This window comes from Lontra canadensis, unplaced genomic scaffold (assembly GCF_010015895.1).
Source record: "Lontra canadensis isolate GAN:19392208 unplaced genomic scaffold, GSC_riverotter_1.0 scaffold10, whole genome shotgun sequence".
Classification (NCBI taxonomy): Eukaryota; Metazoa; Chordata; class Mammalia; order Carnivora; family Mustelidae; genus Lontra; species Lontra canadensis.
Genome location: NW_022631004.1, coordinates 12,562,072 through 12,589,480, shown reverse-complemented (window position 1 = coordinate 12,589,480; position 27,409 = coordinate 12,562,072). Strand labels below are relative to the sequence as shown.

Below are 27,409 nucleotides of genomic sequence, written 5' to 3'. Positions count from 1 at the left end.
GGCCTGTCTTCTCATCTTCTTCACAGTTTTTCACAAGAGCAGATATTTTTAATTTTGTGATTCAGTTGGTCAGTTTTTCCTTTCACTGATCATGGTTTGGTTTCAAAGGTCAGGAACTCTATGCTTCATTCTATATCCTTAACATTTTTCACCTATTTTTTTTCTAAAAGTTTAACAGTTTTCTGTTTTACATTGAATTTATTATCCATTTTGAGCTGGTTTTTGTACAAATTGTAAAACCTCCTTCAAGGTTTTTTGTTTTTCTTGTTTGTTTTTGTTTTTTTGCCTATACATGTTTCTCCAGAACCATTTGTTGAAAAGCCTGTTTGCATTGAGTCCACAAGTTCATTCTTAATTTATAGAAATACAGTTGATTTTTGAATGTTTATTTTGTATCTTAAACCTTGCATAATTCACGTATTAAGCATTAAGATGTTTTATGTAGATTTCTTGGGATTTTCTATGTAAATAATCATGATATCTGCAAATAGGGACAGTTTTATTTTCCTTTCCAGCTCCAATATCAGTGATGTGAGAATTCTTGCCTATTTCTGATCTTAGAGGGAAAACATTGTCTCGTTAAGTGTAATGTTAGCTGTAGTACTGTCAATGTTCTTTACCAAGTAAGTGGTTGTTCTTGGTAGATTGACATTTCTTGGTAAATTGACATGCTCTCTTTGTAATTTTTTTTACTCTGAAGTCTACTTTCCCTGATAATGACAGAGCCACTCCTGCTTTCTTTTGAATTATGTTTGAGGCATATATTTTTCCATCTTCTTACTTTCAATCTCTTGAGCAAAGAAACCCCAAATTTCTTCACCATAGCTTTGGCCATAACTAACTCTTTTGAAAGTATTCCAGGAGTGGTGGTAGTTAAAATTTAAATTTGGATTATAATGTTTGGGTTCCTAGGAGTATTTTACCTAGAACCAATTCAATAAAGAAGAAAATGTTTTTCAGGAGTGGGAAGGAAAGGCACAGAGAATTTGAATTTTTGACTTGTGTATATTAAAGAAAAGGCAACTTTAAATGATTACATAAAAACATGTATAAACACCCAATAGATGGGGCGCCTGGGTGGCTCAGGGGGTTAAAGCCTCTGCCTTCGGCTCAGGTCGTGATCCCAGTGTCCTGGGATCAAGCCCCACATCGGGCTCTCTGCTCAGCAGGAAGCCTGCTTCCTCCTCTCTCTCTGCCTGCCTCTCTGCCTACTTGTGATCTCTGTCAAATAAATAAATAAAATCTTAAAAAAACCCAAAACACCCAATAGATGCAAAGTCACATGCTGATGTGAGTTGGTGACCAAATATAAGGGGGAATATTTTTAAACCTCTTTTTTATTAAGAGCTTGGTTAATGATTTTGTTTACTCGGAGTGCTCTTATATGGCAAATGACCCATGTAGGAGAATTCTGAAAATGATACATACAAGATGTGATCACTGGTATCTACTGTTGGAAATCTCCATTCACATATACTTACGAACTCTATACTTTTGTATTATTGTCATGCAGTTACAGACTATTTTCCTAGGCTTTCACAAAATAAAATAAATATGTGATGAAGAGAGACTCCACATTCCTCCTATGTTCTTGATAAACTTAATTAACTCCCTTCTCTTATCATTCCAGGCCAAAATGCTGTGAGTTCTTGCTCTTGGGCAACTTTTGTCCTCTGGCAACCTCTGGCCATGTCTGTTCCATCTGCTCTCTAGCACAGCATATGCTGTTGTGGCACACTACACCTAACAGGAAATTTTAAGTGTAACCAATATGTATTTGCATATTTGAGATAGAATACTAATACGTTTTTACTTTGTAACATTCTATTTCTGGGAACATGGTTAATACATTTTCTAGCATTTTCTTGACATGATTCTCCTTACCTTCCTCCTTATTAAAACAACAAATTAGATTATCCTTCCTCCAACTGGACTGATTATCCTTCCTCCAACTGGTTTATGATTCTTTAGGAATAGAATACCTAATACTTGAACCCAGAGCTCACTCCATGTCAGACACTATATTAAACACACTACATGCATTATCTCCTTGATTTTTTTTTTAAGATTTTATTTATTTATTTGTCAGAGAGAGAAGAGCGAGAGTGAGCACAGGCAGACAGAGTGGCAGGCAGAGGCAGAGGGAGAAGCAGGCTCCCTGCCAAGCAAGGAGCCCGATGTGGGACTCGATCCCAGGATACCGGGATCTTGACCCGAGCTGAAGGCAGCTGCTTAACCAACTGAGCCACCCAGGCATCCCATCTCCTTGATTTTTTGATGTCATTGTAAGAATATTAGCCCAAAATAAAATTGAGATAATAATAAAAAGACAAGAAAATGGATTTCAAAGAAGTTCTTGAGCCTTCTCTGGAATCTATGTTTGCCTGAATCTCGGGTTACTCTCCTACAACTACACTAATCCTAATTATACTATCAATTCCAGAACTAGTTATTATTATAACCTATTAGTCTTTAAAGAAAAATAGGTCTTTGTGATCTGGCCACCACGTAAGTATTTATATGCCTAACTTAGCTACTATCCCTATAGTTCAGTTGCCAGGCACCCTGTGTTTTCTGTAGTTTCTCCTCTTTCTCTCTGCTTCTAGACCCTGATCAAAATTTTTCTATCCTTAATGTCAATGAGAGGATTCAAACATTCTATCTTCTCTTCCTCCTTTCTTCTAAGTATCTTCCCTCTACAATTTTTAAGATTCTCATACAGGTTTCATATACTCACATGAGAAACTCACAGTATAAATGCATATGTTGAGACAATTGCCATTTTAAAGACAATTTTATTTCTTGCTTCTTTTGCTATTTATTGCTTTCCTTAAACAGTTCTCAGACTTAAGACCTTTCCATTTCTATACTTACATATATTTTTAGGGTTTCCAAACCAGGACCCATCACTATAAAGTGGTGAATTATTCTGAATATTAAATAAATGTTATATACTATTTAACAATGTCAATATTAAATAAATTTTTATCAAATAACTATTGGAGTGTCTATATGTCAGACACCACTCTAGACACTACCTTTTACCCTTCCACCCAAACATTTTTTAGGTAAAATAATATTTTTAATATTAAAAATAAGTTTTATCATATAATAATATACAAATTCATTTTAGAAAAATTAAAAATACAGACAAAAAGAATTAGGGAACAAACACTAGCAAGGCTTTCAATACTTTTATGAATCCTTCCAATTTTTTTCTTAAGATTTTTAAGATTTTACTTATTTATTTGACAGAGAGCTAGAGAGAGAGCACAAGCACGCAGAGCAACAGGCAGAGAAAGAGGAATCCGGGACTTGATCCCAGGATTGAGCAGAAGGCAGACGCTTCACCGACTGAGCTACCCAGGCGCCCCAATATCCTTCCAAATTTTATGTATATTTTTGAACTGTTACATTTTTTCAATTAACACTATGTAATTAACATTCTTCTATATTAATGGTTGTTAAGGGGTTAATAATAGTTCATTTTGTGGGTGTATAATAATTTTAAAATCACAGCTCAATGTTGGCTACAGCCCATTGGTAGCTTTTCGAGTTACATGTGAAGACCATGTTAATGTCATTGCAGGTAATTAACCAGTTAGCTCAAACCTTAGCTCTTGAAAAGTGTGTCTCCTTTATTGAATAAACATTGATAGAATACCTGACACTGGATGCAAAGATGCATAAGAGCTTGTGCAGTGCAGATAACAACTGACTGTAATATTCAGATTTGTTATCAAATAGAAAACAATATGCTTAAATTCTGCAGTAAACGGATGCGCGTGACCCTTAGGCTGCGTTGAAGAAAGCCCCAGGCAATGTACAAGACAGTGATTGCTTGCCACATATCTTACGGAGAAAAGTACTTTTTATTTGATATTTGGTGGTTGAGAAAAGATACAACCCACCGTGTCTCTTCCTTGATTACTCATGTTTCTCACTCCCATGGCCGGATGCAGTTTGCTTACTTTTAGTGTATTAATCTGGAAGAAATACAGTCTAGCTTTGTATCGAAGTAGAAAAATTTAGAAACGACTAATACAGCTAACATGGGAAGACAAAAGAAAAAAAAAATCACACTAACGGAAACTTGTCCTGAGAAGACCAAAAAAAGACGCCACTTGGGCTAACCATAACGTCAAAGCTTGATGGCATCACCCCTATAAGCAGAGGCGGTAAAGTGTTAAGGTCAGCATAGGCCTCCATATTTCAGTAGACGGCGCAAAACCTGGGCGAGTTTCCAGGTGGTGCCACCGACACCCTCCGGGCCCAGAAGACAGGACCAACAACCACAGCCGTTAGGAACCGCGGTCGCATCACGCCTGAGAGCGGACGCGCAAAACTACGTTCCCAAGCACTCCCCTGAGGCCCCGCCCACTCCTCGCCCCAGAGCCCGCTGGGGGCCCGGGGGGCGTGGCCAAGGGCGAGGCAAGGAGAACGCGCAAGCGCACCAGAACCTAGTCAATTAGCCAACTATTAATCTCGCGAGGGTTGAAAGTCGGTGGCGTAGGTGGTTGTCCTGGATGCTGGCGAGATAGGTGATTTCTCCCAGAGGAAGAAAAGGAGGCGGCGAAGCTGGTTCCCGGCGTCGGTCTCTCTTTCGCTTTCCTTTCCCCTAACTCCAACTCTCCGCCCTCCCGTAAATCAACCCGCCTTCCCTGACCTCAGTGACCCAGGTGGCCCCGCCCACTCTCGTCGACGTGATTCCCGCCGTGAGGTAAGCGCCGGTCGAATCCCGAGCCCGGCGGAAGAGGAGGCTGACGAAAGGGGGAGGCTGCTGGGCCCGGCTTAGGCTCGTAGCGGAGCCGCAGCGCAGGGGGGCATTCGGGTGGTCCTCTCGCTCCTCCGTCAGCTCGTGGCGACGTAACCACCGAGGCCTAGGCCTCCTCATCTCTGCCGAGCCGGGCCTCAGGCAGCAGCGGGTGACGCAGACGGAACATCATGTCGTCCGCGGCCGAGCCTCCGCCACCCCCGCCTCCCGAGAGCGCGCCTTCCAAGCCCGCAGCCTCGGCCGCCAGCAGCGTGAGCAGCAGCAGCAACAAAGGCGGCCCGGAGGGCGTCGCGGCCCAGGCGGCTTCCTCTGCGGCTGGCTCCGGCCCCGCGGACTCCGAGATGGAGGTGAGGGTGGCTTATGGCGCGGGCAGAGAGCGCAGTGGGGAGGAGGAGCTGGTTCCCTCGCCCGGATTTTAGTGCTCAGACGCAGAGCCCTACTCTACCCCTCCAGCATCCAAACTCGGCCTCAGACCCTTAGGATCCGGAATGATTCACTCTTGCGCCCTTGTGCTTATCCCTACCCACGCCGACTCCCATGGATTTCTGGCACTTCACATTTACATTATTTGTCTCTTCGGCGAATCTTGCCAAATCTTCCAACGCTGTTATTAAACAGATGCTATTGATTACCGAGGCCGAGCGGGACCGGCCCGGTTTTGTGTGTGTGCGTGTGTGTGTGTGTGTCTGGTAGACTCCCATAATTCCTTCACCCATCTCTGAATCTAGCTTTTAGTTTCCACTAAACTTGAGGGAAGGGAGAAGGAGATGCCCCTTAGTAGGGAGGGAAGGATGCGCGGGGTGGGGAGGGCGTTTAAAAGCTGCGCGTCGGAGGACTCGGGCCTCCTTTTCTTCATCCACGTCTTTGCGGGGGCGGTATCTGTTCTGGGCAGAAACAATGGCTAGAGCTGGATGGCCGAATGCGCAGTGGGGATAAGCGGGGCGCAGCTGCTCCTGTGAAGGGAGAGGAGGCTCCTCCCAGGCACTGTTCCTTAGGGAGGAAAGCGACCAACGCAGCAGCAGCTGTCTAGTCTTGGGCCCCTATCTAATCTGGGTAGGGGGATGGATGAGTGAATGGATGAATTAGTGAGTCTGGGGCGGTTGACTTTAAGTCTAGCGCAATTCCTCTTTTTGGGCCTTGGCCTTTTTTTTTTTTTTTTTTTTTTTTTTTTTTTTTTTGTGAGAATTGGTACTGCTCGCTTGCCGAGCCTGCCTTCAAGGGCTGGGGTTGGCCAGAGGATGGTGACAGTGATGCGGGGGTGGAAAGTTTGGGGAGCTGCCAGGCGGGTCTCTTGGGTGTGCTCCAAGACTTTGCGAGGTCTGGGAACAAAGTGATTGCTTGCTCCTTCCAAATTTTATTCTTGGCCTTCGATCTGTTTTGAGATATTTTATAGTCGCAGCCCAAAGACTTCTGGGATTTTTCCATCCTTAGCTAGAAGGGGTGAAGGTAATACTGCTCTAAAAAAGGATTCTTGATGCAGAATTAACACAATAAGTAAATGGAAGTGCAGTTTAACATTGAAGCGTTTGTCGCACCAAAGTTTTACTTGGACACCAGAGGTCTAACCTAGCGTGACCTAACATTATGCTAATAGTTTATAAGAGAATTTTTTGGTGATGGTAGGTTTTAGTGCAATAGGACATTGATATTCCGTACTGTTACACTTAACAGTACTGATTTTGTTTCACATTCTTCTCTAGTGTTGCCTATTTTTCTTAAGGTTTTAAATGGTTCTTTTGGATTACCAGGGCTATTTAACTTGGATTCCTGCTCCCTGGTTTAAGGGGCTTTGAAAATCTTTGGCACTGAAAGCAATTGTGCGTAAATGGACAGTTCTCTGCGAAATGCCGTCCATAGTTTTTATCAGCTTCTTAAAAGGGTCTGTCATTCAAATTTTGGAATAATAACCACTGTCTCAGTAGAGATGTTATTTAAATATCAGAGAGTAAAGCCTAAGCTGGCTTTCAGTTGCTATTTTTAAATATAAGTGGAATTAAAGTTTAAGTATGGATGTTGATGTAATAACGAGTACCAAATGAAGTTCGGGCCATATTTATTTGCCAGATGAAGAAATGGAGTCTTTTGGTAAGTAGAATCTGTGATAGGATCCAGGTCTGTCTCTGAAACTGACCCATTTCCCACATTTCTACCGTGTCATATACTTAGAAGAAGGATGTTTGACAATTTTATTTCTTGAAGAATGACTTAGTTATACCTTTTTGGTATAGGAACATGAGTAATTTCATCTTTTATCAATTTCTTCACTGACCAGTTTTCGTTTCGATTGTTTTTTCTTCATGTTTTAGTTGATTTAAAAAAATTTTTAAGGTAAATGTACATTTAGTCTTTTTTCGTAACTGAATTGGGAAATCATTGAGGTTCATTGATAAATACTAGGTTTAAGAGTGTATATGTAATATATCTGGCAATCTTAAATGCTTTTTTCTTGTTTGAAAGTTGAATTTGAGTTAGGTATTTTGAAAATTAGAAAATAAATGAAAGCTTGCATTCACAAATTGTTTCTGACAGGACAGACCTTCCCAGAGATATTAGTTAGTTTTCCTATGTGTTCAGCTAAATTTTCATTTTCTTGTTTGAAAGTAGAATTTAAGTTGGGTATTTTGAAAATTAGAAAATAAATGAAAGCTGCATTCACAAATTGTTTCTGACAGGGCAGACTGTCCCAGAGATACTAGCTAGCTTTCCTATGTATTTGGTTAAATTTTCCTTTTTCCTTGGTACTGATAAGGGAGTAATTTCATTTTTTGTTTATTATGATTTTTTTAGCAACGTGGATGGAACCTGAATTTTTGTCTTTCACTGTTGATTAGACTAATAGGTGACTATATGCCAACAGAGTAGACTGATAGGCACACTATACAAGATAATCATAGGACCTCTGTCCTGGAGTCCAAATCCTTTTTTTTTTTTAACTATGAAAGAAATAATGGCTACTGTTGTTTATTATGGCATATTTTGACCTTTTATGGTACCTGGTACCATTTTGTGAAGTAAGCTAGTAGGTGGCTTTATCATTTTTATTTGTGAACGCCAGAGATTCGCGATGAGCTCGAAGGTGACACAGGTGCCTAAAGATCTTAGCAATGAAGTTAGATTAGAATTTAGGTAATTTGACCTCTCAGTTCTGGTACTGTACCAACTCCAGTCCCCCAATTTTTAAATCTCAGATAACTTTTTAATAGTACATATTGCCCAAGCATGGATTTGTACATTGTTAATGAAAATTAAACTTTTACCAACTGTTCTTTAGTTGTTTTTTTTACAGATGAATAGAAATTAGCGGAGTAGTTGTTGCTGTTTTCGTTTGTGGCATTTTGAATGTCAGAGTGAATAAATTTGCAAGAAAGGATATTTGTTACTAATTTGTAGTTAAGAAGTACTAGATTTAGGACGCATGATAAATTTTTTGTATTGTTCCAGAAGATGGAAATCAGGGTGACTAATGATGGTGATTTCTAGGTGTATATTTATGTAGAAGCACAGCAGATACTGAAGTTAAAAGGAAACATGATTTTTTCACATTATATACTGTTTAATTTGGTTTCATAATATTTATTGAATAGAAAAAGAAACAGATTTGTTGAAAGTTATTCTATTCTAGGATGATGTAGATAATAGTCTTGTGTTTTACTCTTGGCCAAAGCCATGCAGTTTATATATTTGGGTTAAATAGGTTGTTACCATGGCATTTAGTTTTATCAAAATACTCTGTCAGATTAGATTATAGCCATTTAAGTATCTAGCAAGTTTGGGATAGAAATGCATTACTTAGAATGTGGTTTGAGCAGAAGCTAGTTTAATAATGGCGTGTTAACTACTTTTGAAGAACAATCCATGATTTTTCCCTTCTACCAGGAAGTATTTGATGACGCATCTCCTGGAAAGCAAAAAGAAATTCAAGAACCAGATCCTACCTATGAAGAAAAAATGGTATGCTCTAGGTATAAATAGAGTCTGTAATAACTTTTATTTAGGTGATTGAATGGACCAAACTTCTGCATTTAATTTTTATAGTTGAGTCACAGATATCCAACGGAAATATGTGTAACATGGGATACTATAATTTTTGTTACTTGCCTGTGTAAAGCAAATAGAGAAATATTACATGAACATACCTAATAGTATTATAGAAATGTATGGGATATGTTACTCCCCTTTATTTTAAGATTTAGTGTCAGGGAGTGAGGAGAGTAAAAGACCGCAGAGGTAGTTATTCAAGTTGTATTCTGCCTCTGTTCTTCTATTCCACTGGGTACAAAGACAATAATATATGCTCCTTGCCCACAGCTTTTTTACAATATGGGTGAGATCTTTTCAAAAAAAGCATATGATGGTGTTATACTTAAATCCTCAAAGACCCAGCTCACATTTCATACCTTAGGAAGCTTTTTTTTAGCATGACTTAACCATAACCTACGAAGAGCTGTAAACTTAAAATCAGATTCAGTAATCATTATGGCTAATAGCAAATGCTTACTGTGTACTAGGCCCTTTTGTGAGTGCTTTATGTGCATTAAACTCATTTAATTGTACTGAAATCTTAAAAAGTTAAAATAACATGTTAAATAATAATATCACTATGCAATATAGCTGCTGTGCTCTTTAAGAGTAAAAAGTGTCTTTATGTATCTTTATCTAGATCAATATCTGATATGTAATATATTTTATCCAGTATTTTTTGAAACTTGCTTTCTCTTCAACCTTTGATCTTCTCTTCAAGATCAGTAGATATTTTTGAATCTCTTACATAGTTGCAAAATCCTAAAAATATATGCATTTTTGAACATATGTATATGCATACGTAATGTGCCTGATAAACATGGTAATACGTAAAATATAAATGTCACTATTTTTATTTTTTATTTTAATTCCAGTGTAATTACTGTATAGTGTTATATTAGCTTCAGGTGTACAATACAGTTACTCACTAATTCTGTATGTTACTTAGTTCTTATCACCTATTTCACTCCCTCTGGTAACCACCAGTTCTGTATATTTAAGAGTCTGTTTTTTTCTTTTGTTGTGTTTCTTAAATTTGCATACAAGTGAAATCATAGGGTATTTGTCTTTCTCTGACGGATTTATTTCACTTAGCATTACACTTTCTAGATCCCATCCATGTTGTGAATGGCAAGATTTCATTAAATGATATTATATAGGATTTCTGTTATATTTTATATATGTGTATATCTGTAATTGTCCTATATCTTTTCTTTGCTCTCAGACTTAAGAAAAAGATGTATTTGCCAGCTCCACTTTTCCCATCATTTCCTCATACCCTTCACAATTTATGTTCTGTTGTTAACACTGTATTAGTAGATCTAATTTCCAATTTATAGCTTAATTTTACTTTCATTCTTCATCTCACTTGTGTCTAATATTGTCGACCACTCCTCAGAATTTTCACTTTCCTTGAGAGATCTTTTTTTCTTTGATGGTACCTTATTTACTTGACTGTTCCTTTGTTCTCCTTCATCATATCCTAAACATTTCTTCTCAGATAGTTCAATCCTTGTCATTGGCTTTCTTTTTCCTTTTTTTTTTTTTTTAAAGATTTTATTTTTAAGTAACATGGGGCTCAGATTCAACCCCAAGATCAAGAGTCATATGCTCCACTGGCTGAACCAGCCAGGTGACTCTGTCATTGGTTTTCTTTAAACTGAAGCCTTCTCAGTATTTATCTCTAGCCCAGATGCTTCCAGCCATTGTATTATTAACATTTGTTTGGTGTACATTTAAGTCCTTTTGGTATTTCTTAGGAATATCCAAAATTGAATTTATTTTCTCTACTTCACATATGTACTTAGTGTTATCTCAGTCATTGTTAATATATACCCGAGCTGTCCATGATGTTACTTCATAATAGTAGTAGTCTTGCAAGTTCAACCTCATAAATACTTCCTTCCCCCCACTGCCCCCCATTGCCCTATTCAGTATTCTTTAATTGCATGGGTTATTTTGTTGGCTTCTATATTTGTTTCCTTTTTAATGATCTGGCCTCTTCCAAATCTCTTCATATATCTCTTCCAAGTTTTCCAGTTTCCTAGTTATTTCCTTTTTCACCAGTCATGATCTTGATTTCTTTTAAGCAAGTTCCCTTATCATCTGCCAGTTTCAAACCATAGGTAAGTCTCAGTATCCACTCTTCATTCTTAAACCAAGGATGCGGAGTACTACTTGAGAAAACTAAATAATAGTGCTGATCGGTACCAGAATAAATTTATGGTTTTTATACTCTTTTAGGCTTTCAGTATTTATTTTGCAACAGTCCATTTAGCTGTTTAAAAACGTTACTGCTCTGGATGAACTTGTTATTCCATTTCTGCCACCCTTATTTTCAGTCTTCTTCCACAAATAATTATAGGCCTATCTTCACTTTATTTCTTATTTCCGAATATGTATGGCCTATACCAGGCCTGTGTCATTTTCTCCTGTCTCAGAGAAAGAAGCTGGTTTTAAGCTATTGATTTTAATCTTTCATTTGATTTTATGATTTATGTCCTTCAGGTTCCTAATCTTATTCTGTTGTTTCTCCTTTTTAAGGGTCTGTTAGTTTTCTCCTTTCTCTTTAAGATCTCAGATCATTTTTATTTTAATATTCTTATTCTAAACCAGGGCTTTGCCTGTTTTTTCTTCAACCTTTGCCATAATTCTGCTGAAAGCTTATTCTTTAAATGTTCTGAACTCCTTGGTTCTTTGCAACTAGTTTATAATCCCACTACCACTTGGATGAACCATTGGTGAGAATTTTGAAATCATTGACAGTTGTGTAGAACTGTGGTGAAATTATACTTAATTCCTTAAGGCAGTAGTTCAAAACTTAATTGTGTAGAAGGTCTTGGATATTTTGTTCTGATGGGTCATGAAGCACAGTTTGAAAATCCTAGAACATCAAGAGCCATTAAAGGTTTTTGAAAATTAGAGACATGTGATAAGATCTAACAATGGGGGCCGGGGGGCACCCCTTTTCTGTTGAAACATCATGTCTTGGGATTTTCCTGGTCATCCCTATTAAAATTTTAGTGCCATTCCAGTTCCTTTTACTCTGCTTTATCTTCTGAGCATTTATTACCTTTGACACAATCTCAGATAATCCCTAAGGTTTATTTTTGATACTGGACTATAATAGAAAAAAATGTGCCTTTTCTGATAGGTACACAAAAGTAGTTGTTGAATTAAACAGCTATTTAAGAAGATATTTATTGAAACTTTTGAAAGAAGTGAAGAATACTTAGTGAATTTTGATACTGCAGAATAGGTTTTGCCTTAAAATGTCTAGCTCTGACTTGTCTGAGTTAATTTCTAGCTTACTTATTTTGATTCCAAACATAATTATAATAATTGAATAGACTTTTTCAGCCCCAATATCTTACAGTTGTATGTTCTTGGCTTTTTTATTATATATGCATTAAGAAACCAAATACTGCAAAATACACGTAGGTAATCTTAATACTTTAAAAAGTTTGTAATCTTCAAAAACAAAAAACTGAAGCATGTCTTCAGGAAATTATCGTGGAGAAGCATGCTGATTTCAAGGATCTTAAGGTTTTTTTGATTCATATTCCATTCTTTTAGTGTGATAATAGGGAACATTTCAAAGTGGCAGATGTTAGACGTGAAAGGAAGGAATAGTATTATCTGCATTGGGTTAATGAATATTTCATGAACTTAATAGATTTTTTTAAAGATTTTATTATTAGAGAAAGCACGAGGGGAGGGAGAGGTAGAAGTAGACTCTGATGTGGGGCTCAGTCCCAGGACCCTGATATCATGACCTGAGCCGAAGGCAGTTGCTTAACCAACTGAGCCACCCAGGTGACCCCCCCACCCTTTTTTTAAAGTAAGCCCAGTGTCTGATGTGGATCTTGAACTCCACAGCTCTGAGATTGAGAGTCATGTGCTGTACCACTGAGCCATCCAGGTACCCCTTAATAAATGTTTTTTAACTTGATACCTTTTTAATATTTGGCACAGCTGAACTGATAAATGATCAGTGCAATTTCCCCATTTCTGAATAACTTCACTTGTATTGAACAATGTCTTAATTTTTTGATATTTTATGGCCCACTATATTGATGTATAATTGACATATGACAGTTTCAACTTTAAAACAGTGAGTTTTGGCAGATTCATGCCGTCAGCCACCTTACAGTCATGATGTAGGACAGTTCTGTTATTCCCTAAAATGTTTGCTCTTGTTTTTATCCCCTTGACACTTCAGATCTGCTTTCTATCACTAGCTATAATTTTGTGTAGTGGAATCATAGTATGTAGTCTTTCTCTGGCTTCTTTAACTTAGTATGATGCTGTGTTGTTGTTTTTGTATAATGCTATTGCAGCTCATCTGTGTTGTTGCATGTCTCAGTAATTTTGTTCCTTTTTATTGCTGAGTTCATTGTATAGAGGCATGTTGAAACTTTGATTTCTGAAGTTATATTAATATTCTGATAAAACATGTCTTAAAACTTTTTTTGCAGCAAACTGACCGAGCAAACAGATTTGAATATTTATTAAAGCAGACAGAGCTGTTTGCACATTTCATCCAGCCTGCTGCTCAGAAGACTCCAACCTCACCTTTGAAGATGAAACCAGGGCGCCCACGAATAAAAAAGGATGAAAAACAAAACTTGTTATCGGTTGGCGAGTGAGTAATAGTTTATACTTCCTAGTTGAAACATTTATTTTTGATAATCTTCATTAGAGGCATAAAATCACTTCATTAAAAAAATCGTTTTAGGGGCGCCTGGGTGGCTCAGTGAGTTAAAGCCTCTGCCTTAGGTTCACGTCATGATCCTAAGATCCTGGATTGAGCCCCTCATCGGGCTCTCTGCTAAGCAGGGAGCCTGCTTCCCTTCCTCTCTCTCTGCCTGCTTCTCTGCCTACTTGTGATCTCTGTCTGTCAAATAAATAAATAAAATCTTAAAAAATATCGTTTTAGGGGTGTTACTTATTTGGCCCCAGTTGGCTTAACAGGATGTAGCCATACGTGTATAAATAAGAATAATGTGTAATGCTTAAGCTTTATGGCATTATCCTGTTTATGGAATTCAGGTGTTATCTATTCCTTGGAGAGGAAACAAATGTAGAGGTGAAGCAGCCTGTTTAATATCACACAGAAGTAATCAGAATAATCCAAGCTTGACTTCAGGTCTGATTTGGGGTATGCTGTAGGCATAAACCACATAATATGCATCAAGGGGATTGCTTTTATCTGAAGTCTGCTTGTGTATGGAATGTTGTAATGATTTATGCCATGGCAGTTTGTTTAAAATTTTTTTTAAAAGATTTTGTTTCTTTGACACAGAGACACAGTGAGGGAAGGAACACAAGGAGGGGGCTTGGGAGAAGGAGAAGCAGGCTTCCAGCCGAGCAGGGAGCCCGAAGTGGGGCTGGATCCCAGGACCCTGGGATCATGACCTGAGCTGAAGGCAGCTGCTTAACGACTGAGCCACCCAGGCGTCCCTAAAATTTTTATTACTTAATTGTTCTTCTACAAATTGAAGTGTCAAGTTGTATGCTGCCCTTAGGTGGTTGTTTAAAACATAAAATAAGTCTTACATGTTCAGTTTATAAATACTTTTTTGGAATTTTTGTGCTGGTTGGGTAATTAAGATGTTTAGTTATAACTGAAAGATTTGATATTAATAGCTGTAGGGTAATTTCAATTCCCTGGAATGACCATGTAATTCCCAAAGCGAAAAATGGAAAATAATCAGTAATTAAATCCGCTAGATTATCTAAAAGAGGTTATTACAAACTGCTCTCAACAACGTTAAATTTACTATACAGTTTATGGTAACACAGAGGCACGAGCTATACCTTGAAGGGGTTTTCATCAGAAAGCATGAACATACCTTAATTTTTTTTTTTTTTTTTTTTAAGATTTTATTTACTTGTCAGAGAGAGCACAAATGGGTAGTGTCAGGCAGAGGGAGAAGCAGACTCCCTGCTGAGCAGGGAGTCCCATGTGGACTCTATCCCAGGACCCTGGGATCCTGACCTGAGCTGAAGGTAGACACTTAACTGACTGAGCTACTCAGGCGTCCCATAATACTGTAATCTTATATGGGGTATTCCACTCATATATTTTACCTCTTATCCATTGTGTATAACCGGAGTGCTTTTGTTTTAATACTTAGAGAATTCCTAAAAGGGACATTTGCACTTCAGATGTATTTAAATTGTTCAGACTTGAGAAGTTTGGCGCTATTTATTTGTATTTTTATTTTTTACTTAAAAATTTAAAAATTTTTTTGAGAGAGAGTGGAAGTAGGGGGAGGGGCAGAGGGAGGGAGAGAGAGAGAATCTCAATCAGGTTCCATGCCCAGTAGGGAGCTGGATGCAAGGCTCTTATCTCAAGACCCCGAGATCATGACCTGAACCAAAATCGCGTCAGCTGAGCCACCGGGCACCCCTTGCAGGTATTTAAATGGCATCTGGTCTCCTGCTCTAGAAATGCCAAGTACTATAGTGGATATTTTTATTATACAGGTAGTTAATAGGTTTCCATGGGGAGAAACAGCTTTAAGATTATGTAAGATAAAGGTATTCTGTAGTAAATATATAATAAATTGTTCAGCTTGTTCTTACTGGTGTTATTGGGGGAAAAGGAGTCTTGGTTAACAGATTTTTTTCTCTATCCTTCAAGCCATCTGAAGTGGAAAGTTAGCTTATGCAAAGTAATTAGGGTGATGGTACTGTCCTTAAGTATAAGAACTATATGTTTTTCTGTTCCTTCTATCATTCAGTGAACCCTCAATTTGAAACAATAAGCTCACTCCAGCCTTTATCTTCAGTTTTATAACCATAATAATACCACCTTGATAATAGCCTGTGAGATTTTATTTTTAAAAAAAGTTAAAGTTCTTTCCTAGTTTGGGGAGAATAAATTAGAATTGAGGGTCATGTTTATACTAAGTTTCATATGGTTAGAATGTAGAGAAGTATGAGAAATAACATACTAAGACATTCTAATTTGAAGCATATAAAACAAGCAAGAATATTCTTGCATTTATTTACTGTCTTGGTCTGAGTTTCTGAGGAATGCTTTTTTTGAGAAGACTGATTATCCTCTTCCATCAAGCATGTAGTTTTGGTAGAAATCAAGCTATAAATTAGACGTACTCTTTTCTAATTTAAATGAAAATATTTGTTGAAAGTAATGAAGGTACAAAATTGGAAGCTTCAGAATTAGAGAGTAAGTACTTTTTACTAACCTGAGCCCTTTAGAAATTAAGAAATTTGGCAATATTAGAACTGCAGAAAATTAGTTTTTAAGGGGGAATGTAGCAGCTCTCTTGGGATGAAGAATCTGAGCATTTCCAAAAAGCTTTGAGTAATTCTGATATATCTCTGGCTTAAGAGTCATTGGTTGAAGATGACAGTCCTGCCATTCTGTAGGAAGAGCAGTCCAGAGGACATCTGAGGTAGGGGAGCTGGGCAGCATGTTTAAGCACCTGGATCTAGCCGTGCCTGAAGCTATGAATTCCTAGACTTTCCAGTAACATGAACCAATACATCCCCTCTTATGTAACTGTAAGCTGACTTGAGTGGATTTTCTGCCCCTTAAGAAAGTATCCTGCCTAAACTCCCTGAAGGAATAAATTCTGCCCTAGGAAGTCTGTGGTAACTACATCTGAGGATGCTTGTAAATTGATTTCTTGGGGCGCCTGGATGGCTCAATCAGTTAAGCGTCTACTTTTGGCTCAGGTCATGATTCCAGGGTCCTGGGATGGAGCCCCACATTGGGCTCCCTGCTTGTGGGAAGCCTGCTTCTCCTTCTCTTCCCAGCTCATGCTCTCTCTCTCAAATAAAATCTTAAAAACGAAACAAAACAAAACAAACAAAAAAGAGTCATTGCTTGAGCACTAAGTATTTTGCATGTTCTGCAGCTTTTGGTGAAAGTTGTAGTTTTTACTCATTTTAAAACACAATACATTCTTAATAGAAACATGGTTGACACTCAATGTTACATTAGTTTCAGGGGTACAACAGTGATTCCACAGTTCTATATATTATGCTATATGTTTATCATAGTGAAAGTTTTTTTTTTTTTTAATTTTTGAGTATAGTTGATGTGAAGTGTTACATTAGTTTTAGGTGTACAGCTTAGTGTGATTTTACAAGTTTATACATTCTGCTATGTTCATCACAAGTGTAGCTACCATCTGTTCTAGTACATTGCTGTTACAACATTATTATTGTATTCCTGTGTTCTGCTTTTTATTCCTGTGACTTATTCATTCCATAACTGGAGGGTTGTATCTCTCTCTCCCCATTTGCTCAGTGCCTACCCCCTCCTCCGCCACCTGTCTTCCCCCCCCACCGTAATCATCAGCTATCTGTGTTTATAGTTCTGATTTTGCTTTTTGTTAATTCCTTTTTTATTTTACATTTCATATATGAGTGAAGTCATATATTTGTCATTCTCATTCTGACTTATTTCACTTAGCGTAATACTCTCTAGGTCCATCCATGTTGTCTCCAGTGGCACAGTCTCATCCTTCTTAAAGTTGTAGTTCTTAAGAGTTGCCTAGGTGGCGCAGTGGGTTGAGTGTCCTGTTCTTGTGTTTCAGTTCAAGTGTGATCTCAGGGTTTTTAGATGGAGCCCTGCATTGGACTCTGAGCTCAATGTAGAGTCTGCTTTTTTTCTTCTCTCTCCCTTTGCCCCTACACTCTGCACTCACTCGCTCTCAAATAAAAAAAAGGTTTCGGTTTTTAAAATGTGATTTTTGGAGCTATTTTCTGGCAGAAATACTTAAAAAGGTGACTTTAAATTAGAGATTATGAGATTTTTCTAACTGTAGTTCCTTGAAATGAGGTTATTCCATTACCTCAGGTGTTACTCTTTTTTAACAATTGTATGTATATCTTAGCCATGTAAAATGTTTCAGGTTTAAGTTTATTAATAATTCGTACTGTTCCACTTTTCTAGCTTTAATTTAAATGCCTCTTAAAAATTATTGTGGAAATCTCACAAAACAAACTGAGGGTTGCTGGGCAGAGGGGGGTTGGGGGGGGGTTATGGACATTGGGTAGGGTATGTGCTATGGTGAGTGCTGTGAAGTTTGTAAACGTGGAGATTCACAGACCTGTACCCCTGGGGGAAAATATATATATATATGTTTATAAAAAATAAAATTATAAAAAAAATAAAAAAATAAAAATAAAAATAAAATCTTAAAAAAAAATTATTGTGGAATCTTGGTCAGCCACTTAACTATTTTGTTGAAATAGTAACTGTAGTTAAAGTTTAAAGTGCTAATCAATTGATTTCATTTTGAACTTGACAGCTACCGACATCGTAGAACAGAGCAAGAGGAAGATGAAGAACTATTAACAGAAAGCTCTAAAGCAACCAATGTTTGCACTCGATTTGAAGATTCTCCATCATGTATGTTGTATACATATTTATAACTACTTGATTTTTTAAAGATGCCCTTTTGAGACATCCTTTGGTTAAAGTTTTATTTGTCTTGGCTGTAATTTATAAAGGGAATTTTTAGTAATCTTTTGAAATTTATTGATTGTGAAACCAGATTTTTTTTATGGAAATGGTAGTATATTTGTATGATAGCGGTGCTGTATTTCAAAGGGGCATAAAATGCCTTTGTGTTTCTATTGTTGCCTGAATGTATATGTAAAACTAGTAATAGTTTCTGCCTTATATTTGCCCCTGATTAAAAAAACGTAATGTTTAAAAAAAGCACTGCATGAAGACTTCTGTTAACTGATGTCAAGATTTTGTATTAGTTTGTTTTAAATTTTTTTTCTGAAATATTTGTTATTAATGGTTTTCCAAAGGAAAACTTGGGTAACCAGGTTTTTGAGTTTTACTTCTGTATAATCTTGATAGTCTGGCGGCACATTTGTCTTTACTGCAGCCTAGCATTTTTTTCCTGATCTTTTTCTTTCTTAATTGGTAATTGATTTGTGTGATCGAAGTGGTTGTGAACAACAGAAATTTAGAAAGGTCAATATAGGACATATAATTTCGACTTGTTTAATTAACTGTTAACTTTAACTCTTAACAAGTTGAACTTCAGGCAAGACAGTATCTTGGTTAGAAATTCAGCAGTTTAAAGTATTTATCTTCAGATGTTTTTTGGTTATGGAATACCCATTTTCCATTTTCTTCATGAAGTTAGAGACTAAAGCCAGGTATGTGGTACAAGGGAGGAAGGAAGTTTGAATTGTTTGTATTACCTCTTTCTCACCTTCCTACATTGTAACTAGTTTTCCAGGTATTGGTTACCTTTTCATTTTAAAGCAGTGTTTTTTGAAAGGTGATGGGGTACAGGGGTGCATGTTAAAAAAATATGGTGATTGTGATGTATATACTTAGTAATTATTCTGAGGTGGGAAGTGTGTAGTAAACCCCAAAAGAGATACTGTTTCTCTTTACAGGACCTGTTGAACTTAGAACAGTAAGTTCTAGTTCTACCAAGTTCTTAGTAACTTAGAGAAGGTAATGGAAAAACAGTCTCTATATATCCTGTCTTATTTCCCCTTTGTTAGGAGGAAGACTAAATCCCCAGAGAATGTCTTTTTGGATTATCATGGAAGGTGGAAACAATTGGTTTAGAACCACCTGTGGGGTGCTGGGTGGCTCAGTTAAGCGTTTGCCTTTGGCTCAGGTCATTCTCCCAGGGTCCTGGGATGAAGCCCCATGTTGGGCTCCCTGCTCAGTGGCGAGTCTACTCTCTCTCCCTCTGCCCTGCTCCTGCTCTCATTCTCTCTCTCAGTAAATTACAGTCTTAAAAAGAAACTTGTGATAACATTAATAAAGGATATAAAGAGGTGAGTCTCTAGGACCAGTGTACAGGTAACATAGGAACTGAGTGATTGGGGTGGGTAGTCTGATGCTTTATAATTGTGGGTTTCCCCTGCCCTTCCACTTGGTTATTGTCCCTATCCGTTCACTCCTTCCCTGCTCCAGATCACAGTAGTTGCCTCTAATGACTTGGAAATTGAAGACAGAAAAGTCAGAGTAAACCTGTGTAGGTCCAAGTTAAAACTCTAATTATCAAACGAAGGGGACTGCCTTTCTGTATTTCTTATGTCTTTAAAATGTGCATTGTGTTTTCTCTTTTATTCTTAGATGTTAAATGGGGTAAACTGAGAGATTATCAGGTCCGAGGATTAAATTGGCTCATTTCTTTATATGAGAATGGCATCAATGGTATCCTGGCAGATGAAATGGTATGTTTAGTAGTTTTTTAGAAGGCCATATTTTGTAGTTTAAAGTATTTTGTACAATGAAATTTATAAAAGTTAAGATTTGATTATAATCCAGAACTGTTAGCAAACTAATCCTCTGTCAAACCTGGTTTAGTTACGGAAGCAGAATCTGTACTTCAGTTGTGAGGAATTATTATTTATGAAAGTGTGATAAATTTAAAAGTAAATACATTTTGAGAAACATACTTTTGGTAGACTCTCATAATACACTGTTTTGGCCATTTCCCTTCACTTTTATAAAAGATGGGAGGTTAATGGATTTTCATCAGTGATTATAGTTCTGTCTCAAAATACTTATCTTTGTTTACTATTCAATAGATATGTAGTCAGTGTTCCAAATTTCGATATAGCTGAAGTGCTAAAATACTTAGTTGCTTGAAAAAAGTACAGAGTCAAAAGAAATGGGTCTTAATTGTAGCTCTGCTGCATGACTTTGGGACATTCAAACTTCTGGGCCTTATGGATGTGGTTAGTAGTACCTCTTTGTAGACTTGGGAAGATTAAAAAGCATAACACAGCTAAACTTGAAACATACCAAGTTTTTGCCATTTGTTAGCTATCATAAACCATGTAGGTGTTTTTTTTTAAATATTTTTATGTATCAGGAGGAAACACAAATATGGGTGTCTATTTTGTTTTGATTTTCATTGCTTTGTGATTCTTCTTTCAGGGCCTGGGAAAGACTCTTCAAACAATTTCTCTTCTTGGGTACATGAAACACTATAGAAACATTCCTGGTCCTCATATGGTTTTGGTTCCTAAGTCTACATTACACAACTGGATGAGTGAATTCAAGAGATGGGTACCAACACTTAGATCTGTTTGTTTGATAGGAGATAAAGAACAAAGAGTAAGCTTTTCGTGTTTTGTTACATTTTTGATATTAAATAATTTGAATTTAGGTTTGGGGGGGACAGCTAAGGAGGGATAAAAGAGGAGTCCAGTAATAAACTTTGTTTTCACAAATATTAGTAATTTACAAATGTAATATTGTCTTAGTGGTGAAGAATCCTTCTGGAGAAAGGAGTTGTAGACTGTAGGATGCCATATGAGTGTATAGTTTGTTTCTTTTACTTTGGAATTGGTTGTATAAACTCAAAAGGCTATATTCTCATTCTAGAAGCAGCATTTTTGTTCTTAAAAGAAGTTTTGAGTGTGTGAATTGGTTGGAAAATTGAGGAGCCAGATTTTTTTAGATTGATGTTGCATAATGCTAATTAATAGTGTAATTTTTAAAGATGGACTGGGTCAGTTACAATATTTTGGTGAGTTGGTATGGTATTTATTGAAATAAATTAAAATGATGGTCATGACATTTTTGGGAAGGAAATAATAAAAATAATAATACTATTGAAAATACAAAGTTCAGATTTTAAAGTGTACTATATTGAAGAATAATGTATTTAATTTTGTTTTTTTATTTAGTTTCATTGCTTTTCCCCTTTTATAATTTGTGTATTTTAAGTTACTAAGTTGCTTTTTATGTTTTTGAGCCCAATTTAAACCACTTTTTGCTTTAGTTTCTTTACTTGTAAATTAAGAGTAATAATAACAAAGTTTGATATGTAAACATGAAAGGAATGAAAATGCTTAACTGCAAACCATCTTTGAGTTTTCACTCTATGGCAGAAACCACCCTCTCTTTCTAAACCTGGTTCCTAAGAATTTCAGCACCTGGTAGAAATGAAGAGAAGACCTTTAAGAGATAGTTTACTGAACTGTACACTGTTTTGTCGGTTATTTTTTATTAAGTGGCTTTGACACTTAGAAATGATTGATGAAATTAGTTTGAGTTGGTTCTAGATGCTTACATAGTATAGAAGAGTATCCCTTTTTAATATTTTCTATCCCCTTTCTTGTGTTAGATTACTTGTCATCAATAATGTTTAATGTGTAATTCGTTTCTGCACGATGTAATTTTTTTCTCTTGCTACCTACACAGGCTGCTTTTGTCAGAGATGTTTTATTACCAGGAGAATGGGATGTATGTGTAACATCTTATGAAATGCTTATAAAAGAGAAGTCTGTTTTCAAAAAATTTAATTGGAGGTACTTAGTTATAGATGAAGCTCACAGGATCAAAAATGAAAAATCGAAGGTAATTTGGTATTTGGAAGTAAAAATAATTTGTGCCTCCATTTAGAATTTGATCATTATGTAGAATATTCTAATGATGAATTTGGTTCTTTTAGTTGTCAGAAATAGTGAGGGAATTCAAGACTACAAATCGACTATTATTAACTGGAACACCTCTTCAAAACAACTTGCATGAGCTCTGGTCACTTCTTAATTTTTTGTTGCCAGATGTCTTTAATTCAGCAGATGTAAGTATGTCTTACTGTTTTCTGGTTGGAATATTAATGTTTTTGTTTAATGCTATACATTTTTGTAATAAAATTGGTCTTTCAGCACTGCTTGAGATAATTGTTAATTTTAGCACCGCTTGAGATAATTGTTAATTTTTTACTATAAGTATCCTGGTGTAATGTGCCAAGTTCTTTATGTATCCTGAGAGTTCACTTTTTTGCCTTTTGATTTCAATATCATTTTATGAATCAGTTGTTTTCTGTCTCTGGAATGTCATAGATTCACATACCAAATAGGTAGTCACATTGGCTTGAATTTCAGCAGTTGTACGTGGATTGCTTGTGTCCTTAAGGTATTGCTCAAGTTATTTCCCAAGTGACTTTGTTGTGAACTTCACATAGCCTGTGTTTCCCCAGGATGGTCTTCAAATTTGCTAACGTCTGTCTAGCCATATTTTTTTAATGGCCTAACAAACATAGAATCTAATCTTTACCTTTTAATAGATTATTTGCCCTGATAAAAATGGTTGAATAGATATTCAAACTATTGGTTATACCTAAGCACGTAATATATATATTAAAGTCTGTTATCAGTAATGACAATTTTTTGCTGAACCAGAGTTCATTTTTGAACTTTGTTTCCATGGGTGGAGAGAGAGAGAGACTTAAGAGCCTGTGCATGTGTGTGGCTTTTGAAGAGCTCAGTAAGTTCCAAAAGGGTTAATTTTGGGTTGTTGTGTTAAGAATCATTGTAAAAGAATAGAGAAATTTGCGTTTTTGGAAGACATTCAGTCAATCTCAGGAAAATACTTTAGTTCTGCTTTTGTGTATTTTAGTGTTTTTGTTTTAGAGATTTTTTTTTTTTTTTACTGCATTGTCACTCTAATTTGTTTAGTGATCTGTGAAAGCTTTGTTGTAGTTAACATAATTCTAAGATTATGTTTACTAACAAAGCACAAATACAAACCAGATGTGCTGAGGAGGTAAGTATATGGAAGTTATCCTTGTTCAGATCCTACCAAATACTAATGAAATGCTGGTAATTTAGTAAGTTTAATTAAAATTGACACTGCTCTGGAAATTTCATGTTTGAGTAATCTGAGTAGCCTTGGAGAACAAACTAAAGTGATTTTAATTTTGCAGCTCTTCTAAAATAAGATTTTTCAAGAATATTAATTTTCAAATTCTATAGAACAACTTTCCAACTATTCATTATGAAACTTGTCATCTTGATGTTTTTAATCTAATTTTCAAGGTAGTTCTAATGAATTTTTAACAATGACATGAAAAATAAAGAATTGAATCAAATGATTTTTGAAGTTCACAGCTCAAATATTAATTCTAGAATTCATTGTTACATCTAACATAAATAGGGTTTTTATGTTTAATGCCTGTAGTTAATATTTCTGATCTTTATTTCTTGTTTTTTTAACTAGGACTTTGATTCATGGTTTGATACAAACAATTGCCTTGGGGATCAAAAACTAGTTGAGAGGCTTCATATGGTAAGTGTTTTTGAATAAGGTTAAAGCAGGAACCCCTGGGTGGCTCAGTCAGTTAAGCGTCTGCCTTTGGCTCGGGTCATGATCCCAGGGTTCTGGGATCAAGTCCCACATCAGGCTCCTTGCTCAGCGGGGAGCCTGCTTCTCCCTCTGCCTGACGCTCCCCCTGCTTGTGCTGTCTCTCTGACAAATAAATAAAATCTTAAAAAAAAAAAAAAGATTAAAACATATTTCTAATGGGAAAAATGATAGAGGGTTAAATTAGTGAATTATTTTTCTGTTATAAAAAAAAACATTGACTAGAATTAGATCTCTTTGAATCCTGTTACTTAATTATTAATCTTATATTGGGGGCTGAGGGGTTGTGGAGTGTGATTTTAGTATTAGAACCTAGGATGAAATCCTAACTTAGCGAGTGGAAAAAGTAATCTAAATCTAAGAGATTTGGTTCTCAAAGGCTAAAGAGGTCCATTTTTTGTTTTTAAATCCTGCAGCTGTGTATAAGCAACTGGTAGTAGTGCATTGTGAGCAGAGTTGCTAAGTTCTTGCTGTGATGCGTAGCTTTTTTTACTTCTTAATGAAGATTCACAAGTGAAAGTTGGTTGGTAGATAATTCCCAAACAGAATCCAGAATATGACAGTCTGACTAGCAGAATAAATCCAGATCTTCTTGTAAGCATGGCATATAAGGCTTTTCATGACCTAACGCAAAGGTTCTTAACTTTTGACATTTCGGTTTAGGTAATTTTAAAGGGCACAGGGAAGGTGGTTTTCCTTTTTAGCAGCATTCTTGACACCTCTACCCACTACATGCCAGTAATATGTCCCGTTCGTGACAACCAGATATGTTGCTGGGCATTGCAGTTGTCCACTGGGGTGTCAGTCTCTTCCCTAACCCCCATGATTTAACTTTTCTGACATTCTCTAACTTCTGTTTCACTTCTTATATCAATATAATTTATTAGAATTTCTGACCCTATTAATTTTCTGTAAACATTGAACTAATTTCAGTGTCTTTGTGCTGATCCTTTCTGCCACATCTGGTATCCCCTTTCCTGCTCTTCACTGATACCTAGTCCAACACTAGGTATAGGTATAGGTATAGGTAATGTCACCTTTTCCACTGAATATACTGGGTGGATCCAACTTAGAAGCTTCTTTGTATCCCATTTTTAATTATCAAGGCAGTCTAACATAGGACTTTGCACTGGGTGTTGAAATGTTTAATTTACAGATTTTTTCCTGCTGTGTTGTAAACACAAAGGCAGGAAACTGGTCTTAGACATTTGTATCTCTAGCACAATGCCTGGTTCATAGTGGGTCTTTGAACAGGGGAAAAGTTAAGCCTGAATGTTTAAATACTGGTTTCTGTGTAAATTAATTATAACCTACTTTAAAATTCTCATGTACTGAAATTTTATTGTTTTAAATCTTTGAAGCTGATAATCTCTTAGATATCTTTGTTTCAAATTAGGTGGCATTTAGGCATGTAAGCATTCAATTTAGATTTAGAGTATAGAGTGTGTATGTAGACTTTGCTTTATTAAATAGGTACATGTATGTAAAGCAAACTAAAACAATCCACATAAGAGAATCAGCCACTTCTGGCATCGCCCTTTATTTTGTTCAGAGTAGTATGAAAATGATTATCAAATCGGGGAGAAGAGGTCTGGTAGTTACCTTTCTGTATCTGTCTTGAAATTCCCACCTTACCTCCCTGTGGTTTCATGATGAAAAAGGGTATTCAGAATTACCATCGGTATACTTAGGAATGAGATCATTTTTACTTAATATATCAGTTATCTGTTATTGCAAAATACTCCCCTCTCCCACCAAAAACCCTTAATAGTATCTATTTTTAGTAATCCTAGAATTTACGGATTGGCTGGGTGGTTTCTTTGCTGGTTTTACCGGGATTTATCCAGCTACATTTACCTGGACAATTCTGGAAGAGGGCCAGTAGACCTGAAGGTCTTTGGTAACATATCTGGCAGTGGATGCTGGCTGTCAGCTAAGATTATCCATACTAGCTAGCTTCCTTACGTGATGACATTAGAGAAGTGTTGCTGATTGTTTTTCTCACCAGTTTTTAAATTTCTTTGTGATCGTATTTTTATAAGCTAGTGTAAATAAAACATAGGGAGATAAAAATAGAGAATCTCTAGTTTTGTAGATACTCTAAAATTTAATGGGAATGAACTACGTACTACATGGGTAGGTTTTACAAACATGTTGAATAAAAGAAATGAGATAAAATGGGTGTATATTGTATAATTCTATTATGTAAAGTTAAAAATAATAGGCAGAACTAATCTATGATGTTAAAATTTAAGGGTGGTTGGTGGCTAGGAAGGTTCCAAGATGGGTTTCTGCAGTATTCTGTTTTTATCTAGGTGATAGTTGATTACGTGGGCATGTTTACTTGATTGAAATTTATTGAACTGTATAGTCGGGATTTGTTCTACTTCCATAAGAAAAGGGTAGTAAAATTTTTATTGTTTTTATTTTCATTAAGTTTTCTTTTTATTTATTAATTTCAATATAGTTACCATACAGTGTTGTATCAGTGATTGAACAGTTCCATATATCACCTTGTGCTCATCACAAGTGTGCCCCTTAATCCTCATCACCCATTTCATTCATCCCCCCCACCCACCAAAAGAGTAGTAAATTTAAAAACTAACCATAAAAACATTTTAATGTGGACCTAGCTTTAAGTACTGTTGGACAATCTACATGAAAGCACAGTAGCACCCCCCCCCCACCTAGCCCCCTGGCCCCTTCTCTGCAGGTGAAACATTCCAAGATTGCCAGTGGGTAACCAGAAATCACGGATAATACTGAACTCTGTATACGCTTTTTTTCTTATACATACATATCTATGGTAGTTTAATTTATAAATTAGGCAAGGTAAGAGATTAACAGCAATAATTATAAAATAGAATGATTGTAATGTTTTATAACATAAGTTATATAAATATGGTCTCTCAGCATATCTTATTATACTGTACTCCCCCTTATGATTATGTGAGATGATAAAATGCCTACACAATGAGATGAAGCGAAGTCAGTGACGTAGGTATTATGAAGAATGTTAGTTTGCTCTTGACCTTGTGATACATTAGGAGGAGGATCATCTGCTTCTAGACTCTGGTTGATGCAGGTCACTGAATCCATATGATAAGGAAGGGCGATAGCTAGTTTTAAATGGAAAGACAGTGAATGTTGAAAGCATCAAAACTTACTGTTTTTAGGGGCGCCTGGGTGGCTCAGTCGGTTAAGTGGCTGCCTTCAGCTCAGGTCCTGATCCTAGAGTCCTGGGATTGAACTCCCAATCAGGCTCCCCACTCAGTGGGGAATCTGTTGCTCTTTCTGACCACCCTCCACTCTTTCAAATAAATAAATAAAATCTTAAAAAAAAAAAAATTCTAGTATCTTATAACAGTATAGCAAGTGTATATTCATTACATGTATTGAATAAGCAATGATCTTGTATTACCCTTCAGGAATTCAGTAATAATAAGTTATATTTGGAAGGGTGAAATTCTAAAAACAGATAAATTTCA

General features: G+C 36.5%; 1 protein-coding gene across 3 annotated transcripts in view; it reads left to right on the top strand.

The window, feature by feature from the left end:
* Positions 1 to 4,492: 4,492 nt before the first annotated feature.
* Positions 4,493 to 27,409, top strand: part of SMARCA5 (SWI/SNF related, matrix associated, actin dependent regulator of chromatin, subfamily a, member 5) — a 40,387-nt gene continuing 17,470 nt past the window's right edge. The window contains exons 1-10 of one of the 3 annotated variants that reach the window (XM_032855617.1): positions 4,493 to 4,720; positions 4,856 to 5,121; positions 8,651 to 8,725; positions 13,273 to 13,439; positions 18,088 to 18,188; positions 19,896 to 19,996; positions 20,706 to 20,885; positions 21,978 to 22,133; positions 22,228 to 22,359; positions 23,778 to 23,846. In XM_032855617.1, the coding sequence (XP_032711508.1) occupies positions 4,945 to 5,121; positions 8,651 to 8,725; positions 13,273 to 13,439; positions 18,088 to 18,188; positions 19,896 to 19,996; positions 20,706 to 20,885; positions 21,978 to 22,133; positions 22,228 to 22,359; positions 23,778 to 23,846 (1,158 nt within the window). In that variant the 5' untranslated portion in view covers positions 4,493 to 4,720; positions 4,856 to 4,944. The other 2 variants (XM_032855616.1, XM_032855618.1) reach the window with 2 other exon arrangements.